We start from the raw sequence: 20,636 nt of genomic DNA, 5'->3' as shown, positions 1-20,636 counted from the left end.
CCAACATGTTTGGACTTATACTTGAAAAATATAAGTGGAAGGCTAACTGGTTTTGGTTGATGGAAGTTTAGTGCAAGAAGTCAACATGAAAACACACATTTCTGTCTTTCTGAAGATTGCACCATTAGTTTGTGATTGGAGGCTACAGTTGGACTGTAAAGGCTAATTCTCATCAATGTGCTGGGATTGTTGTTAGCAATATCTTGTGATAACGGGGCAGTAAGAAATGCTGGATAAACTAAATTGTTGTTACAAGCATGTTATAATGCTAAGCACTGTTGCTACATAAATGTTCATTTTGTTGGTTTGTGATTAAAATATACTTGAAAAGGAATGGCATTGTGGAGGCTTCTTAATAGACCTGGGATTTCAAAGTGAACTGTATAATCCAGCTACACATTATGGTCTAAACCTCTGGGTATTCCTTAATCAGCAGTATGAATTGGTCTTGAATATTGATGTTACTTCCAGTCAGAGTGTTGAATATAAACTAGAAAACATCCTTTAGGAAGTCTACATTATTGCCATCGTCTCTTTAACATTTATCCACCTAATGTGCTGTTTCCTTATGCTTGTATAGGATATGGGATTTACAAATGTAGAATTTCTCTTGATAGAGTTGTTTTTGTTTTGTTTTTTTTTTAAATGGTTTCAGTTCTGTTTCAAAGTTCTCCATTCGTGTAGAAAATAACCTATTACAGAAATGTGGTTTGGGCCAGGTACTTTAAGTAAAATTAAAGATGCTGTTTCTTGAGGAAAATCGACTTTATTGTTTCTGTATCTCCATGTAAGTTTTATCAGTTGTATAATTTTTTTTTTCAAATGGAGAAAATCTAATTGGAAACACAGATATGAATTTATAGTAATAGCTGTTGACTCATAACGCACTGGTAAATTACCTTGATTTTTTTATATGAATGCAAGTCCTAAAGATGAAGTAGTTGAATACTCTGCTGTTTTTCAGAAGCAGTATTAAATAAGTTGCTGTTCTGAGCTAATATAATTATATACCTATTAAAACAGAACTTGTAATAAGGTCTGAAATATCCCCTTTATAAATGCTATCCCCTGATAGCATCCCCTTTATAAATGTATAAGGATAGTTTTAACATTTAAATTACTTCAGCTCATTGGTATCTAGATGTATTATTTTCTTAAAGCCTTTTTTAAAAAATAAACATTGCTTAGCATTCACTTGGCTGTTTGACCATACAAAGACTGTATCAGCCCAAATACAGTCTGACAATGATAAATAATGTCTTGGTTATCTGACATACCACTGAAGTCCTTGGCTTAAGAACGTATCTATTAATGTTTTAATTCTCAGAAAGCATCTGCAGAGATCTCTTGTGGTAGGCTGAATGTCAGATGTATAGTGGACCTGCAGATTTTATTCCGCCCTTCCCCCCAGTAGTCCATGTAGACCCCAGGTCATCACCTACTCAAGATGATTCATCTGTAGGTCCACAGCAGAACACATTTTGTCTTTGCAAACACATCTGCACTGTTTAGGGGTGCTGGAGCTCACAAAATTAATATAGAAATAAATGCACTTTCCTTTAAAGCTATCAGACTCTGGAATAAGCTGCCAGACTCGGTTTCTTTTTGGTAAACCTTTCTTTATGGTAAACCTTTCCTTCTGAAACAGCATAGATTAAAAATAAATACAAATGTACGAAAGTGCTTTTCATTGCAAGGAAAAGGTAAATACCTGAATGTTTAGTGTATGGGAGCTTTTTGGAAGTCTCTTTAGGTACTAGATCAAAGACACAGTGCAGAAGGAATAAATGTTTAAAATGTAAATGTGGAATGTGTTCCTGAGGCTGCCATTGATCAATTACTGCAACCTTTTTTTTTTTTTTTTTTTTTCCCCCTCCTTCCCCTCCCTGTGTTGTTTTACCTCACTTTGGTCACCTAGATGAAAAAAAAGACTGTATTCACTGTATTGCAGCTGTAGCTTCAGTTCCTAGTTATGGCAGACATATGAAAAAAGCTACACCCAGATGTTTAGGTAATGCCTGTGGAAATACTCCTTCCCAACTTTATCTGAGAAACCATGAGTCCTTCAGCAATTTTCTGGTCTTGATAACACTGACTTCTGCTAGGTTAGTGCTATTAGGCCATCAGCTGTACTTTTTTAAAATACTTTTCTTGATTTTGTTCATGTCTTTATATAGAAGAATCTTTACAGTCAACGTGTATTTCTAGATGCTGTGTTAAAATTGCTGGCAGAGTCTATTATTCTATACAAACTGAACAATCTGGCCCCTTGTTTTATTTATAAAGGTTCAATGTATCTTTGCCTGCCTACATCAATCTGCAAGGGAGTGTCAGAAAGGCCCCGCATTCGCCGAGCCGTGAGTTATCAATGACTTTTCAGATGTGTTAATGAATGTGGAACAAACGCAGTTATGTGTTTAAAAAAAATATGGATCCACCTCCTAAAAAAAAGCAAAACTCAAAACTCTTTACTGCAGTAGCAGGCATGATTATAAAGGGATTGCTCTATTTTTTTTAGTAGTGTAAGTATAACTAAGCAGTGAGGTTGCCCTCTAGAAAACCTATTGTTGAATTGCTTTGAAGCTGTCTTGTGGATAAAAGGTTTCAACTGTTGTACCTCACACTCGAATTAGACACGTGGTTTTGGAAACTTATTTGCTTAATAATTTGAAATTTGGCCCATTTAAAAATTCTTTGTATTAGCATCCTATGCATAAAACTGATATTTATAAAACTCATTACATAACAGTAAAAAAGGCTTGACTAGTCAAATATGGGGGCTTTGTCATAGCTACCTGTTATTCATTTGGCTTACTGGATTTTTTAATAGATTAAAAATTCTCAGTGTTTTCGGTCATGAAGCCATAAAAAACTTGAATTACAAAATCTATCTACACGCTTTAAAATACTTAATGAAGAGTCTGCTTTCTGAACTCATTGTATGTCTTTTTTCCCCAGACCTCTCTTCGCTTCAGTAATTCACCAGTAGGTTTTCAGTGGTTAGAGATTTTAACAAGTTATATTTAAATAAATTAATAAATAGATATGTTATGAGAGAGATTAAGGTGTTTTTATCATGCCTGTGTCTTAATAACGAAAGAGCTGTAGCAGTGATCTCTCTTCCATATCTCAAACAGCGACAATTACATACGTTTTCCTGCCCTCATCCCCAAAATACCAGCTGGTTACTTTGTTCTGAAGACTTTAGGTCTCGCTCCAAGATGGGATTATTTAAACTTGCAATTGGACCTCAGTGTGTGGGCGGGTTGATGCTTCTGCTGATGCAGGAACTACAACCTGCCATCATGAAGACATAATTAAGATGTTCCCAATCCAACAAAGAGTATGTAGGGAATAAAAATGTCTTATGAAATGGAGATGTGCAAACATCTGTAAAATAATTTTGCATACGGGCTATTTCCATATGTTTGACTGACTTTCAGGTTTGTAAGCATTTTAAATCATTCTTCTGCCAACTCTTTATGCTGGTCCCATCAGAAGTTAAGAGGGTGCATTGCATCCAAGAGCAAAGTCATAAAATGAGTATCAGGTGGGATTTGCTGAAAACTCATTGTGTGTAATTTTGTGTGAAAGGCTGCTTTTATATGCTAATTCCTGCATACAAATACATCACTACTTCATCCAAAATCAGAATAGGATGTTATATAGCTCATTTAACAAATGCTGTTGTAGCAAGTATGTCTAAGCCAATGCTTTCTTTCTGGTTTCAAGCACTTTTCATACTGCATTTTTAAAGGAGAAGTGTGAGAGGATTTTAAAATAGCATTATAGAGCATTAAAACATCCATTTGTATTTTTGGTGTTACTTGGCAAAGAAGCATACAGTGTTTTAAGTTCTAGTTTCCATAGGCTTTCACTATTGACAGAGCAGTGTTAATGCTTTGCATGTAACCTGCAGAACATGTCTGGCTTCCCCAGATTTCTAACCTGGAATGTGTTGATTTCTATATTGTAGGTGACACGACCCGCCAGCGGATCAAATTCAATGATGACAGAGTGTGCAAGAGCCACCTTCTCAACTGCTGCCCTCATGATGTGCTCTCTGGAACTGTATGTAGCTAAGTACTGTGTTTTACTTAGATAAGAATGGAGAGATTGAATTGAATTGTGTTTGTTCCTTGTAATATATCATGTAACTCCATGGCTTTGAGTAAATACATAGTGCTCTCTGGTAGTGAGTAGCTGTAGTGTGATTGTATGCAGAGTCTCACGTGCCTGCCATTCTTCTGCACTTCGGTAGCTTTCCATATTCACATTGGCATACTTTCTTACCCTGTGGCATGGGTAAACTTACATACTAGGAAACCTGTTTTTAAAATTGTTTCAAGCATTATTAGTTCTCTGCTCCATATCATTCCAAATGGCTTACTTGACTGGAGCCTTTAATGAAATACAGAATTAAGTTCTTTTGCAAAATTCATAGCTGAAATATGTGGACTTGATAACTTACTTGCATCACCTTGCCTCTAATATGCTTTCCAAGAAGCTGTGGTTTTAAATTAACCATAACTTTTTTTGTTGATCAAAGGGCTTCAAAGATACATGCACACACTAATTCTGTTTGTTTTACTAGTTTTGGCACTTGTCTGGCAGCTTAGTACTGTTCAGCATTCCTTCTATTCAAGAGTCCCTGCAAGACATAGGTGCAGTTCTAAGTGCTAAGCAGCACAGGAAGAAAAGGAAAAATTAGTAGAACTGAACTAGAAAACTTAACATTTTTCTTAGTAAAAAAGGCAACAGAATAGAAAAAGCCCATGTGTTGAGCTTCTTCCAAAGTCTCATGGCTTGCTACATTTTTGAAAAGACCTCTAAGATCACCGTGTCCAACTGTCATACACCCCCTCAAAAAATTACAATAAAATAAAATCATCATGCGCACTAGAGCATGACCTAAGTGCCTCATCTGCACAATTTCTAAATACTTCCAGAGATGGTGATTCCACACCCTCCCTGGGCAGACTGTTCTGTAACCTGGCTACTCTGTCAGTAAAGAAATTCTTCCCAGCATCTAATCTAAACCTCCCCTGGTGCAACTTCAGGCCATTTCCTCAAGTCCTATTGTTACTTACTTGAGAGAAGAGGCCAACAGCCAGCTCACTATAACCTCCTTTCAGGTGGCTACAGAGAGCAATAAGGTCTCCTCTCAGCCTCTCTTCTCCAAACTAAACAATTCCAGTTCTTTCAGCCTTTCCTGATCCAGAATAGTATCTGTTCTTCAGACCCCTTACCAGCTGGTTGTCCTCTGAAATTGCTCCAGCACCTCAGTGTCTTTCTTGTAGTGAGGGGCCCAGAACTGAACACCTTCTTGGCTGCCTGGGCACACTTCAGGCTCATATTCAGTGAGGTGTCAACCATTGTTTCAACCTGTCCAGGTCCCTCTGCAGGGCCTTCCTGCTCTCAAGCAGATCAACACTCCCGCCCAACTTGGTATCATCTGCAGACTTGCTGGGGAAGCACTCAGTCCCCTCACCTAGAGTGTTGATAAAGATTCTGAACCAGACCAGCCCCAAAACAGAGCACTGGGCCACCCACTAGTGACGGGCCACCAACTGGGCTTAACTCTGTTGACTGCAACTCTCTGCGCCCAGCCATGCAGCCACTTTTAAACCCAACAAAGAGTGTATCTGTCTGCCATGAGCCACCAGCTTATCTAGCAGAATGCTGTGAGAGATGGTGTCAGAGGTTTTACTGAAATCTAGGTAGACAATGCCCCCAGCCTTTCCTTTGCCCACTAGGTGGCTCACCTGATCATAGAAGGAGATTATGTTGGTTAAGCAGGAACTGCCTGTTCTGAAACCATGCTGGCTAGTCCTTATCCCCTGGCTGTCCTGCACTTGTTGTGTGAGCAGACTCAAGATGAACTGCTCCATAGTTACTTTAGGCACCAAGGTCAGGCTGACAAGCCTGTGGTTCCCCAGATCTTCCTTCCATCCCTTCGTGTAGATGGGCGTCACATTGGCAAGCCTTCAGTCATGTGGAACCTCCTGTCATATCACAAAAAAAAGGTGTCTTGAAGTTAATGTGATGTGTTTGGCATAAACTGAAGATAATTCACCCCAAAGCTAATGATCTTGCACCTATTTACTTAACTTCGTTCTTTTTTATAAGTGATAACAAATTAAAACAATGCGTTATTTATCACTGCATATATAATTTTTTTTTTAAACTGTTTTTTCCATTACCATTCAAACACAGGGAGATGTTCCTCTTCACCTATCTGTTACACTGTCCAGCATTTTGGTTGTGTGATGAGCAAAATAGCTCATGGTTTGGGGAAGATACAGGAAAGAACAGTGTGCTGTAAAGCATACAAAATCATTGCTCACAATCCACAAGAAGAAACTGTTAATAGATTAATTTGATTGCTATTCACTGAGGTCTAATTTCTGTAAGCAGAGATTTCTAGAATGGCTGTTCCCAGCAAGTAAGAAATCCTTATCTTTAAAACTATCAAAAGTCATTGGTATCATGTAGTAAATAATACCTCTTATGGTGCAGACCAAGTAGGTAGATTTGGTCTGTTTACTCAGCTTCGTTGTCTTCACGGAAAGTTCTCATGTGTCTCACACTGGGTTCTGCAGCTGCTGTTGCTGCTCTTTGAGTATTAAACTAAACTATGTTGTGAATATCAATCTCTCTTTTTTTCTTCTTCATAATGCAGTTAGTCATCGGACAACAAAATGTTTTCCACAGTGTAATTCTGGGTCCAGAAAAATAATAATTAATTTCATCTTTTTAGTGGGGGGAGTTGTAGAAAGAGACAGGCATTATCTGACCCACATGATGTTCTGCTGGTATAGTCATAGATCTGAAGAAATGGACCTTCTGTCTGAATAGCAGTTCTAGAAAGGGCAAGAGGAATTTCTTGACTGATTGGTGTACCATTAATTTGGAAAAGGATTGTGGAATTTTCTGCAGAGTTTCGATAGGAAAACTTCAATGCATCTTCATGCTCAAGATCTGTAGGTAACAAAGAATGAGTAACTTTTTAAAATGTTTTTAAAATATTATTTCAAATTCAGCATCTTGTGCTTCTCAACAAGTAAATTTTCTGGGGACAATTAAAGTTAAATCTCTTTAAGTGATAAGATTATCAGTAAAATATTGGGCATAAATTGTCTTTTTTTTTTATCTCCCAACATAATTTGTAATTCTTGTGAACTACATATTACTGTTCTCCCCTGCAAAATGCAGACTGTTATTCCAATACACCCACTCTCAAAAAATATTCACAGATAACACAAGACAAACAAAATTACTCATATGAGTAGGCTCTTTTAATTTAGTGTGTTCTTCTTCTTAATGGCCAAATACCAAAAACTCTGCCAAGGAATTAATTTCCCTTGACAATAAAATCATATTCCCCAAGCTGCAGTGTATGTTGGTAAAAGTAGTGCCTGTATGCTTTTCTTACAAGATGGGAAGCTTTCTCTTTGTTGTCCAGCTTTCTCCATGAATCGTGTCTTCTCTGGTTAGGTAAAGTGTGTACTTGACTACTGTATGAAATCTTTTGTTATTTCTAGACTTCTTTGGAATGCTTGCCGTAGATTCTTTCTGCAGTTTGTTTGATCAAATTTATCCTTTGGTTAACGTTAGAAGCATTATAGGCTACACAAAATAATGCAGTTTTGTGTTCTTCTGGCAACCTTCCATTGTCTAGATGGGCAGTAATGCACAGCTTCCTACTTTTTTGAGCTTTTTGCACTTTTCTATCTTGGTTCCTCAGAGTAGTTTGTATTTAAAGAAAAGATTAATTTGTCTTTGAAGGAGCCTTAAATATTTTCTTTAAGGTGGGTGAAGCTCTAATAATTAACGGTATTTTGAAATGTCTTTTTTTTGTCCTTCTGGTTTCTGGTTTTGTAGACTTGTAAATACTAAGTGAAACAGTCCTAAGTGTCTCAGTGCCAAGAGATGGTTTTGTGTCAATTTGGGAAGAGAAAGAGAGAGAATGTGTTTAGATTTTTTGTGGTTTGCTTCTAAGAGCAATGGAAATAATGTGCTGTCTGAAAGACACAGGTAGAATAGTGAGTCCCAGCAGCAAAAAAGTAAACAAAGATAAAATTGTAACATCCTTTTTCTGTTTATTATAATTACAAATCTACTGTGCTCTGTGATTATCTTTTTATTTTAAATATGTTTTGAAGTCAGGCAGATAAATATGTAAGATCATAGAAATTACTTGTATTCAGGGTTGTAGAGCAGTGTTCAGAACATGATTTTATCAGTGCCTCTCAAAAAAGCTTTTTCATTTTTAACTTTTTTTTTTTTTTTATCTTTTGGTGCTCTACTTTTTCATAATGATCACTTGGCACTAGTTCACATGTATAGGTTGATGGCTTAAGAGTTCTCCTAATCATTTCAAGTTGAGAATTTTCTAATGAGAGATTAGTATAACACTGTAAACCCAAGCTACTGGGACACACTGAATAATTTACCACTAAAAGCTACTGATTTTTATTTAAAAAATAAACGGTCTTGTGGGTTTTTTTGATATTGTGGTGGTGGTGGGTTTTTTCCAAATTGTAGCTCTTGAGTTATTTTTCATCAGTGTTACAAAAATGTCCATTCGTATTTTTCTGAAATATGAGATTACAATTGAGGCTACATATGTAGGAGTCAGGAGACTCCCCTGTAATAGTACAAAACTATTAACATTGCCTGGATGTGAATGACGTGATGTCTTTGGGAGTTCTTACAAGATGTGTAAAAGTGTGTTTTCTTTGTCCTTGTATGTTTCTGAATGAATAGCTAAGTACTAATTAAAATTATAAGGTGGGAAGATTTCAAGCAAATACCCTTAATAAGATTGAAAGTAGTAATGTCCTGCATATTTCTAGTAGCCTGTTAGATATTTTCAGAAAGCCCAAGCAGTTAAATTTCTGCAACAATCTGGCTTCTTTACTAGCTCTGTGCTTTCCTATGGAAAAAATATCACAAATACTGTATGTAGTTTAGTAAACCATGGTTGAGAAACTCCTTTCTGCTCAGTGGATTAACGTAGTCTATATTTGTGTTTATGTGTATTTGTTGAGAAAAATTGCTTGTATTTTATTAAGACAACATTCAAAAGTATGCTCCATCAGCTCAGTCCTGCAGTTAAGCATATCTTTAGGTACTCCTGAATACTCAGCTCTTCAGGTCTCTTGCTGACAAACTGTATGTATTGAGACCTTGGTTTAGCAATATTCTTTAATATGTGATTAACTTTAAGCTTATTAGGGATGGAATTCAGTTCCAGATTAGGACATCTAAATTTAGGTTTCAGCTGAGGAGCTGGGTGTTGAAGCTTCCACAGCAGACAGAAGGCATCTAGGCAGTGGAGCCTAGAGAAGGATTCAGTTCACTTGCCACTATATCGTGATCAAGGTGGGCTGAATTAATTTAGGCTCACTGTCTAGGTCTCCTTTTACTGTGGAAGAGAAGTTTGGATGGTTCACACATCTGCAGATAGGTGTTAGTAAACTACGTTAATCTGGAGTTGTTTCTTTGCCAGTAGTCCCATTGGCTCAATGGAATTGTTTCCATACTTGGAATTCAGGTGTGCTGGTGAGATTATTTGCTGTAGTGTTACAAAAAGCAGACATTCTGCTTGAAGGCATCAGCTTTTCAGTTCAGAACTTATTTGATCATGTAAACTGTTTCAGCTTTGCAAATCAAATTATATTAGGCTTGGATAAGCTAATTCTATTTGTAGCCTTCAGCCCAGTGGTGATGTATTGTAAAGTGCTGTGTTGTCCCAGCAAGTGATCGTGTCAGTCTCTGGAAATGTATTCCTAATTTCTTTAAACAGTGTCAGGAAAGTGAATTAACTGTTTGTACCATATTCCATTTTAGTGGGCTTAATGTATCTAGGTGAAGTTTTCTTTTTCCCCCCCACCCCTCTGTATGGTTATGTAATGTCAATGTTAATATACTCTATATATACTATATAGTCAGGGTGTAAGACCACTAACATATCTCATTAAATAGGAAAGACATGCTAGCTTTGTCTTTCAATGAAGATTTATTCTAAGGACTTGAAGTCTTAAAAGTGAGAGAGAGGTTAAAGGAGAAATGTCTTAGGAAGAAGTATTACACTTCTGAAGATACTTGGAATTTTCAGTCTGTGCTAAGGACTTTAAGAACTTAATTTCTGTTCTTTTTAACTCGGAATTTCTTTTGTGCTAGTGAAGACCTACAAAAGTTAGCCCCATTAGTCAGTCGATCAGAGGATGTGAATTACATATCATCCTAAAAGCTCCCTTTCTCATCATATTTTACCCATAAGAAAGAACAGGCTTTACCACAAGTCTAGAAATATGTCAGAAACAAAATTGCTAGTGCAGATGAAAAGTGAGCTTCATAATAAGATCTTATCCAAGAGCCTATCTGCAGCTTCTTTTTATCAGTAGCAGGAGTGTCCTCATATGGACCCCTAAAGTTGCCTTGACAGTTTGATAAAGGCAGAGATTGGGTCCTCCAATATAAATTTTCAAGTCATGTGAGATCTTCCCAAGCAAACAAAAAAAAACCCCTTCTGTTGTTGCATCTGAACTACTTGGGTACGGGTGTCTTTATTGCTAAAAATAAAATATAGTAGTAATATAATAATAGTAGAATAGTATAATAATAATAGAATAAAAGTAGTAAAGTAATTCTATTCTTTTAATTATTGTAAAATAAAAGAATTTACTACATAAACACTGCTCAGAGATCTTCTTTAGAAGTCTAGCAAAGATGCATGCTGTTTTTAGCAGCATTGTTAGCGTGTGCTAGTGTGTCACACTTGGCTCAATGTCAGCCCCCTTTGTGTTTTACGTAGCTTTGTCTTTTCTTAGCTCTTTTTGTGCTCCATGTAGAGTACATTCAGTAACCTAATCTCTGATGTCAAAGAAATGTGTAGTAGTTGTAAAAGTACCAGAATGTGAATTTTGATGTATGTAGCTCAAGACCTGAAAAGAAAGCCTTCTTAACTTCATGTTGCAGGAACAGCGTTGCATCAGTTTAGGCTCTGGTTCAGTTATTAGTGTCAGCTTCTTGGAAAGCACGTTTATTTTGCACTTAAACTCTTTAGATTGTATTGTGTAAATCCTTGGCCAGCTCTTCCTTGTCTATTCATACATAATTTGTGTTTCTCTTTCTTCAAGTACCTGATTTGATTGAAGCAGAGTTATGCATATTTGTTAAACTAAATGGATGTAGACCCTATTTCTGTATTAATACCAAAGGCTTTCTATCAAATTTGTGGATGGAATAATGACAAATATTATTACTAAATTATTTCAATATGAAGTTGTTTGGGATGAAAGACCAGTTTTCTAAACCTCATTTCTGGGAAATCAAGTAGCTTTGATTGCTTGTCTAACACCGAGGAATAGATAAAGTATTACAGAGAATGGTTAGCAAGTTATTAGTAGAAGGCAGTAGTTTCTTAAGCAGAGCTCAGCAACAGCAAAAGGACTTCTGATATCCTGAGATGAGTGTGGTTTCTTATACTATTTTCTAGGCTAGTTTTCAGCACTTGTGTGAAAGATATTCCAAATCAGGGAAAGATGAGCAGCCTGACTGAATAGAAAAATCTTGTTGCAAGTTGGTAAAAAAAGAGATTTTGTGGCCTTTGGGAATAGGAGCAGACCACTCAGGTGGGTTGCAAAGATGTTGTGTGGTTATGCAGAGAGAAAATCAGAAGGGCCAAAGCCCAACTGGAAATTAATCTTCCTGCAGCTGTCAGGAGATAAATGTTTTTATAAATATATCAGCAACAAAAGGAGGACTAAGGAGAATCTTTCCTTTATTGGGCATAGGAGAAAACATTAAGGATGAGGAAAAGGCTGAGGTAGTTAATGCCTTCTTTTTCTCAGTCTTTAATAGTAAGATCTGTTGTTTGCTGGGTACCCAGTCTTCTGTGCTGAAAGTTGGATGGGGAGCAGATTTAAGTCCCCGTAATTCAATTAATAACTTACCTGCTAATTCAATTCTCTGTTAGTGACCTGCTGCACCACTTAGACAAGTCTATGGGGCTGCATGAGATACACTCAGGTGTTGAGGGAGCTGGCAGAAGCGCTCACCAGGCCACTTTCTATCATTTACCATCTGCTCTTGCTAACCAGGAAGGTCCCAGTAGATTGGAGATTGGCCAATGTGACCCTCATTTACAAGCAGGGCTGGTAAAGGGATCCAGGGAACTTACAGGCCTTCTGGTTTGACCATGAAACATTACAGAGCAGATCATCTTGAGTTCCACTATGTAGCACATGCAGAACACCAAAGCAGTCGGGTCCAGTCACATGAAGGGCAGGTCCTGCTTGATAAACCCAGTCTCCTTCTATGAAAAGGTGACCTGCTTAGTAGATGAAGAAGAGGTTGTGGATGTTGTTTACCTGGGCCTTCATTATTATTATTATTACTGAAAACCTTCATTATTGTTTACATGGCACTATTCTGGAGGTATATGGCTTTTATATATATTTATATATATATATATAATATAATATATATAAGCCATATATATATATGGCTTATGCTGATATACTCTTTGCTGGGTGAGAAACTGGCTGGATATCCAGGCCCAAAGAGTAGTAGTGAATAGAGCTTAATCCAGTTGATGGCTGTTCACAAGTGGTGTTTCCCAGGGTTGAGTGTAGGGGCCAGTTCTCTTTCAAATCTTTGTCCATGGTGGTTGAGTGGATAGAGTGCATTGTCAGTAAGTTTGCAGATGACATGAAGTTGGGGAGGAGTTACAGTTACATCTAACCTGTAGACTTGGGTGTTCTTACATCTTTTTATTTGCCTTCGCTCCACTGTAAATCTCTAAGTAGTTTAAGACTGTCTGAAAGTCAGCATATTGACAGTGAAAAATAGATGATGTGTGTTCTTTTTAAGCCTGTATTAATAGCTTAATGTCTGAACATTAGTCTCTCTCACAGTCATCTTCTGTTTCAAATGTCATTGATCATTAAATGGTTGACTAACAATGCTTATTCTTTGCCTCTGGGGGAGGGCATGCCTTGTCAGCAAATTGCAAGGTGGACATGTGGAAAATACTGTCTTACTGTATCTTCTCTCCTTTTTCATCTGCTGGCCATCTAATAGCAGCTAGCTGTATGAGACAATAATATAAGCTGCTTTCTACTTATTAAGGTCCCCATCAAGCAAAAACTTTAGTAATGAATTATTCTCAAGATAAATAGTTTTTGCCTATTGTAATACATCTTATGCCAGCAGAGGAGCTTTTTAGACTGACTTTGCATGTAATATGCAAGCTGGTTAAAGAGTTTTAAATAATGAGGGTTTTTTTGCATGTCTCTATACATTGAGGTTTGCTAATAGAACTTTTAAGGCAGACCTGTAGTAGTAATATTTCCACTAAGGTAGGTGCTTTCAGGTGGTTACCTAAGACTAGTACAGTCCCTGTCAAGAAGCAGTTCCAACAATGACAGAATTTCTCTAGCAGCAAAGCTAATGAAAAAGAATCCTATTCTCTTGTACCTGCTAGTTCTTACTCCTGTGTTAAGCTCCCATGTATTCATAAGGCTGCACTCTGTTGGATCAAAGAGGAAGGGGAGCCAAAATTTCCTGTCTTTTGATTGAGACATCACATGAAAAGTGATCCTCCCTAACACCTCCCACATTCCCCAAAATTCCTGCTGTTATTGCTGAAGTTACTTAGGAATTTCTGAAGTGGCATCTTGATACTGTAAGAGATCCCTGATGCTCAAGTCCACTTTTACGTTGCCCTCTACATATTGGCAGTTCATCTGTTTGTGTGGCTGTCTGACAAGTTGGACAAAGGTACAGTGCTGAAAATTGCTTCTTTTTGTTTGCCAGGATATTCCTTGCCCAGTCAATACCCAGATTGTGTTCAGCTGCCCAGGACATGCGCCTGCATGGGGTGCCACAGTGCAATGATAAATGGAAGACAAATTTTTTCAGTAATAATGCTGTCTCAGAGTAATTACTGACCTTTCAGGTTATGGATTTAAAATTTCCAGCAAGAAGAAAAGAAATCATAAAATTTGAGTGTGGGGCAAATCCAACCTGAACAGAGAGAGAAGAAGGATAGAGCTCAAAGTGAACAGAATTTACGTGGTAGTATAGTGTGATGGAAGTTTATTTCATGAATTCATTGGTAGTCTGTGCAGATTACCATATAGAAGTAGCATATTTCTGATGCTGTGGTGGGCTGTTTCAGGCTTTTTGTCATTGCATTAAGTTCTGTTAAAATGTGTCGTTGGTCTTATCAATGCATTTAGAACTGAGTGCTTTACTCCAGACAGCATTGTCTTTGCATTTTACAGTTAAAACTTAAATCTTCTCAGTGCAAGTAATTGATCAGCATTGTGCTGGTTTTGACTGGGATAGCATTAATTTTCTTCGTATTAGCTAGTACAGGGCTGTTTTGGATATGGATAGACAAGCTTTTACCAGTTTTAGAAGGATTTAAAAATGTTTAATATTCAGATAATTTAAAAATGCTCTTTCATGTTGCTTTCCTATTACTGAAATACTTTCCTGAAAGAATGCCACAGTTTAAATAGTGTCAGCATCTAATGACTTGGAAATAGATATCTGAAATACATTGCTCAGCTTCAAGGTCTTTGTGGATTTGCATCAGTTAACAAAATTGCTGAAGTCCTGTCTATTTGCAAAAGGAAAAGCCAGTCTTTAGCACTGCAGTCAGCTGTTTTTCAGAAAACAAATTTATGGTGGGTCAAGGGTATTTAAATAACTACAGTTTGTCGAAAACTTTGAAGCTCAAAATTGCCTATTTTAATAATGTCTTTTCTGTGGCTAAACCAGCAACTTTTCTAAATATTAATAAATTTGTTAATATCTAACTGATGATTTAAGAATTGGAAAACAATTGGTGTTTGGAGTTTTTTTGTCTGTATTTGAACCTTGAATTGATACTTAAATGCAAGTATTATTTTTTAATTATTATTTTTTAAAATGACAGCAACACTCATTTGGCTTAGATACCAAGTGACTTGCAGCAGTTTCTGACTTAACACTCATCTTTTATTTCCAAAACTCACAACACAAGTTATTAATTATTTTTGTTTGGGTTCTAAAACTGTTATTAAACTACAAGAGTAACAGCTTTTTCCATCGGAGTTCAGATTCTGTTATGTACATTCAGTGTTAAGGAAGGATTAATTTTTCTTAATATTAGGTGAGCGATGCCAAGAGCAGACTTAACTGAGACTGCTGGTTTTGAATGACACAAATAATAATCACTTTTAATGACTGTACATCATCCAGTGCTTTTGCAGAGAGGGTGCCTTGGCTTTGTTCAGTTTTGTTCCCATGATAAGCTGGGGGCTGAGGTTGGTTTGGTTTAGTTTTTGACAGACTTTCAGGAAGCAGATTGAATTGGAATTCCTTATGCTATGTGGAATGCAAGTTTCGATTTAAAACCACTATTTGTTACCTCATAAGATCCTGTGGAATCTTCTCAGTGGTGTTGTATGCAAGTTTAGTGATACAGACTACTTACTTTAAGTTAATATTACCTTCATGCCCATTCTAGAGTAGTTCTCGATTGCAAGTAAAATACCTATATTTTTCTTCCCTGATTCTTGAACATAGTCCAATGCTCAGCTTGTCTTCATTCATCTGCAAAATGTTTTGCTGGGATTTGATTTTTTGCTATCTTGAAATGCATCGAGGTGTTTTTAAACAGCATTTACAGTGACACCGTGGTTGTAGCTATTTCAGGTGATGAATCTAACTGGAACACATAAAGTGTGTGCTGACACTTCAGGTCAAGCATTTGACCATTTAATTGCCAGTTATTTGCAAGGAACTTGGTTCTCCTAAGCTGCTCTAATTCACTACTTCAGTCCCTTTTTTGAACTTTCAGTAAAACATTTTTGCAGGACATGAATGATATTCTGAATGCAAGCAGCCATCACATAAGCTAAGATGCTTGTTCTGGCTGCTTTTCTTATTTCCTGATTTGTGTATGTTTATTAAAGGTCTGGTATTGTCTGATAGTTCTATTAAACTGCCATTTTATTCCCACAGAGGAGATGATTTGCTTCATAGTATTTAACTGTTAAACAAAATCATGCTAATTTCATTCCATGTGACTTTTGAAAAGTTACACCTCTTTCCCCTCTGTCTCTTTCAGAGAATGGACCTTGGAGAATGTCTGAAGGTGCATGACCTGGCATTAAGGGCAGACTATGAAATAGCATCCAAAGATCAAGATTTCTTCTTTGAGCTTGACGTATGTATTTTGTCTAAATTGTAGAAAGGGGGTAATTTGTGTACATAGCTGGATAAATTGAGCAAAAAAAGCTAAGTTTTGTGCACACAGAAAGTAAGTAAACTTTTGGAAAGTAATTTTATAGAAAGGGGAAGAGTAAGTCTTGCACAAATTTGTGCAGATATTTAATTTTTCTTGATAGTCACTTCTGCCTTCCAGAGAATAAGTTATGTTAAGCCTGGGTCATGTCGTGGTATTATCAAATAGCAGTCATATGCTAAGGCTGCTTATGCTTTGAAGAGAATTGTGTTTATTGAAGAAAGTGATTTTGTATTAGGGATAACAAATCATATGCCATGTCTCAGTACACTGTAGTTTGGGTAATATGGTTTTGAACTCCCAACCTAGGAAGCTAAGCTTCCCTAGGACAAGAAAAGCTTGGGTTTTCTGTTTGAAAGAATGGTGTTTATATGCTCAATGGCTTAAAACAGTAGTAAAAAATTTTAAAAGTTACAATATGTATTAGCTGGGTGGGGCAAACCTGAATATTCTTTGAAGAATTTTAATGAATGTTAGAAATGCTTATTTCTTAAAGAAGACTTAAGTCAAATTCATTTCCAAATTTCCACAAATGTTTGTAACTATGACAAGGTATAGATTATTATTTCTAAAATGTTGTGTATTAATATGTCATTAGTCACCATAAAATGCTAGATTATTGTTTTACAAAGGTTCACTAATGAAAACATAGAAAAGTTAAGTCTTAATAAACCTGGAAGGCATTAAGGCTAATGAAATATTTGTGTTCTTGACAGCACTGATCAGTGGTTTTATTGATTTTAGGCAATGGACCACCTGCAGTCATTTATTGCAGACTGCGACAGGAGAACAGAAGTGGCTAAGAAAAGACTAGCAGAAACCCAAGAAGAGATCAGTGCTGAAGTTGCAGCTAAAGTAAGCATGTAAAACCAGTTATGAATACCTCTTCAAAGGTCTGGTTTTCTAAAAAGCCAATGTAAGACTTTTACAAGTTACCCAATCTGAGAGTACATACTGAGGAAGGGAAAAAATAAATCCTTCCCAAAACTGCCTTTAAGGCATAGAGAGGAGAACACAGGGAAGAGACCTCTGTGATATTTTTGAGTCAAAAAAACTTGACTTTGTGATACCATGCCATACAAATGTTAGTAATTCTTATGCTTATTCAAAATATCATCCATATAGTAGACAAAATTTGATGTGCTTTTCACTAAGTCTTCTAACAGAAAAAACTTCTATAATTTTTCTACCCAGATATGCACATACTAGGAGGAATGGTGGTACAAATGTTAATTTTGCAAGGCTATGTAGTATAGACAACAACGTGAATTACCTGAAGATTTTGAAGCAAGTTCTGCTCTGCAGTTTGTATATAAACTTCATAGCTCAGTCTTTCTCTGTGTGTTTTTGTGAGGCAACTTCTGTTTCACTTTTACCTGGAGCAGTTATCTCTGCATATTTCTTTTAATTCTCTCCTACCAATTTTGCTTATAGTGACTCAGTTGTAGTTCAAATTAAGCATATTTCCTGTGTTAAGCCTTTCCTTGTCTGTCAAGGCTGAAAGAGTTCATGAATTGAATGAAGAAATCGGGAAACTGCTGGCCAAAGTAGAACAGCTTGGAGCTGATGGGAATGTGGAAGAATCTCAAAAAGTAATGGATGAAGTGGAGAAGGCTCGGGTAAAGAAGAGAGAAGCAGAAGTAAGTTGATTGTTTAAAGCTTGGGGGATTAAAAGGTCAGGGACTAAAATTGGATCAATTTGCATCTGTAATCAAGGTGGTTTGTCTGCTGTCACTTTCTTGCCTAATTGCTTCATGTGAAACTGAAGCATTTGCTTTGTGACATCCTATACAGTTTCTTCCTTAAATACAGTCCTGTACTATTAAAATAATACTTCAGCAGACGATGCATTTATTTTATTTTGGCTATAGTGGCCAGTTGTATTCATGGACACTGCAGCAATGTTTGCCAGACTGATTACCGTGATGAACCAGTTTTTGCTGTGGTGACCCTGGTGTGCCTCCTGGTATGGCTCGTACTGGAAAGCTTCAGTGAAGCAAGCCATTGTCTTCATGAAAGTTAATTAGGCAATGGCTTGTGTATCAGGCAAATTAAAATGGTCCTTTTTGTAATGTTCAGGTGTCAGAACTCAACAAGAGCTTCTGTGCGTTGTATTTCACCAAGATACTTAAATAGAAACAAATATGCAGTTGTTTTTTAGTACCAGAGGGGTTGTTGGCAGTCTTGATTGTCATCCAAGTGTCTGAACTTAAACTTTGTTCATATAGCTAGTTTAATTAGTGTCTAAAATCCAGGTAACTGTATGCTCAGAAAACTACTACTGTTCAGTATTAAAACTGGTGTAATGCTTTCATAATAGGCTAACAGTAATTGTAGTTTTAACTTCCTTGTTGCAAATGAAGTTATTCAACCTTTATATATACACCTTAAGTATACACTTGAATATATATGTGTATACACACACACACACCCCTAAGTGTATATAATTATATATACCATTAAGTATACCCTTTATATGTACCTAAGTATAATATTAAGGTCATAGCCAATTCACTTGTTTAATTTGCAAAACCTGCCTTTAAATCTGTCCAGCCATCAAATTAAATAACCTGCTTTGTATCTTAATGATACCAGGTGCTGATGAGGGTTCCTTTATGAATAGTGTGAATTAACAAAGGGGTGTGATGGTGTACATTGTATGTAGTTATCAGTTTCTAGTATACCTTTGATAAAGTGTTATCTTTGTATTTTTGTGCACTGAGAAGAGTTAACAAATTGGGTTTTTTTTCTAGGAAGTATACAGGAATTCTATGCCTGCCTCCAGCTTTCAGCAGCAGAAGCTACGGGTTTGTGAAGTGTGCTCAGCTTATCTTGGTCTTCATGACAATGACCGACGACTTGCTGACCATTTTGGAGGAAAACTGCATTTAGGATTTATTGAAATAAGAGAGAAGCTTGAGGAACTCAGGGTAAATCATTCTTATATCTTTGTGTGACTGTATACATGTACTCCTACTTAATTATTTTCCAGGCAGCCCTACTGGAATATTAGTTTCCGGGGGTGTGAGATTTCTTTTTTTCCCTTTCCTTCTTTCATATTACTTTAAATTTGGGGTTTTGTTAGTCTACAAAACACTAAACATTCGAATTTAATATCAACTATCTGGATAATTTGATAAGATGACCTCTGTTGCACTGAGGTATTTTAGTATACACGTTCAAAGTAATGCATCTTTGAAACAAACAGCCAGATTCCACTTGTGAAAAGGAGAACTGTTTTTTCCATGACAGTGATGTTGATTGGTATTTAGCAGTCATAGGAGATAGCCAAATGGACTTTATTTTAGCGAGTTGAGTGGCTTAAGGTAATAATGAGACTCCTTGAAAATAAAATAATATACAGTGGGACTAAGTGAATGGTATTTTAATTAATTAGAATAAAATGTTAATAGAGCTGGTGTTGAAATCCTCATTTTTGGTACCAGTGTGTATGGAGGAGGATAGCACGTGGCAAAAAATATTCAAAAAAGATTTACAGAAATGTTTGGAGTTCAAACAACCTGCTGTGTGGTAAAAGACTAAAAATTCAATTTATTTATTTATTTTGTCCAGACAAAGATTAGTGGGTGACTTTGATTCTATAGGTACCAACAACTAAAGATTTCTTTTTTTAATTGATTTTGAAGGCTTTTAAGCATAAATGGAAATAGATAAAATATATAAGTTTCAGCAACTCAAGGCTGTAGCTCTACAAGGCCAGAATACAAAAAGATAGATATGTTGAAGTCAGGCTATCTATTAAAGTAATTATTATGGGGAGGTTGCATGTTCTCTACTGATTGACAATTTGAAATCCAGTTGGAATATTATTCTAAAGAACACTATCTTGACCAGAAATTGTGTGCTGGATGGAAGAAAGACTTCCTGGAGTTACAGTCTAGACTTCTGGTATTTAAGAGGATGGATTTGGACAGTGATGACATTTATGGTCTTAATATGCAAATTGTGGAGTTCAAGGCTCAATGAAGCATTTAGCTGTAGAAATCACTAAAGGCAGTAGCTAAATGAGTTGAAACCCTAAACACAGAAAATACTTCTACTGAGTTTGAGTAAATTGGCCTGGTTTATATTTCATAATATTCCATCTGTCTTGCATGGATACTGTGACTTACTTTTGGAAAGTCCAGCTCTTTCCATTGATTGTATTGGCAATTTGTGTTCCTAAATATACTTGTTTTAACTTAAACCTAGATGTCTAGAATAGGTCGTGTGTGCTTCTTCTCATCCCTTCATGAAATTACAGTCACTTGAACAAAAACTTTGCTTGTAGTTAAACTACCGATATTGTCCAAGGAAGTGCAAATAC

At 36.5% G+C, this 20,636-nt stretch overlaps 1 protein-coding gene across 3 annotated transcripts in view; it reads left to right on the top strand.

Annotated features, from left to right (window-relative positions):
* The window catches only part of LUC7L2 (LUC7 like 2, pre-mRNA splicing factor), a 37,098-nt gene that overhangs the window by 6,288 nt on the left and 10,174 nt on the right, over window positions 1-20,636 (top strand). The window contains exons 2-8 of one of the 3 annotated variants that reach the window (XM_071732609.1): window positions 2,287-2,357; window positions 3,444-3,543; window positions 3,977-4,071; window positions 16,133-16,231; window positions 17,054-17,164; window positions 17,806-17,949; window positions 19,063-19,239. In XM_071732609.1, the coding sequence (XP_071588710.1) occupies window positions 2,287-2,357; window positions 3,444-3,543; window positions 3,977-4,071; window positions 16,133-16,231; window positions 17,054-17,164; window positions 17,806-17,949; window positions 19,063-19,239 (797 nt within the window). Of the gene's footprint in view, window positions 1-2,286; window positions 2,358-3,443; window positions 3,544-3,976; window positions 4,072-16,132; window positions 16,232-17,053; window positions 17,165-17,805; window positions 17,950-19,062; window positions 19,240-20,636 lie in introns of those variants that run through there. The other 2 variants (XM_071732607.1, XM_071732604.1) reach the window with 2 other exon arrangements.

This window comes from Heliangelus exortis, chromosome 1 (genome assembly GCF_036169615.1).
Source record: "Heliangelus exortis chromosome 1, bHelExo1.hap1, whole genome shotgun sequence".
NCBI lineage: Eukaryota > Metazoa > Chordata > Aves > Apodiformes > Trochilidae > Heliangelus > Heliangelus exortis.
The sequence above is the reverse complement of the archived record's forward strand: the minus strand, read 5'-3'. Positions and strand labels throughout refer to the sequence as shown.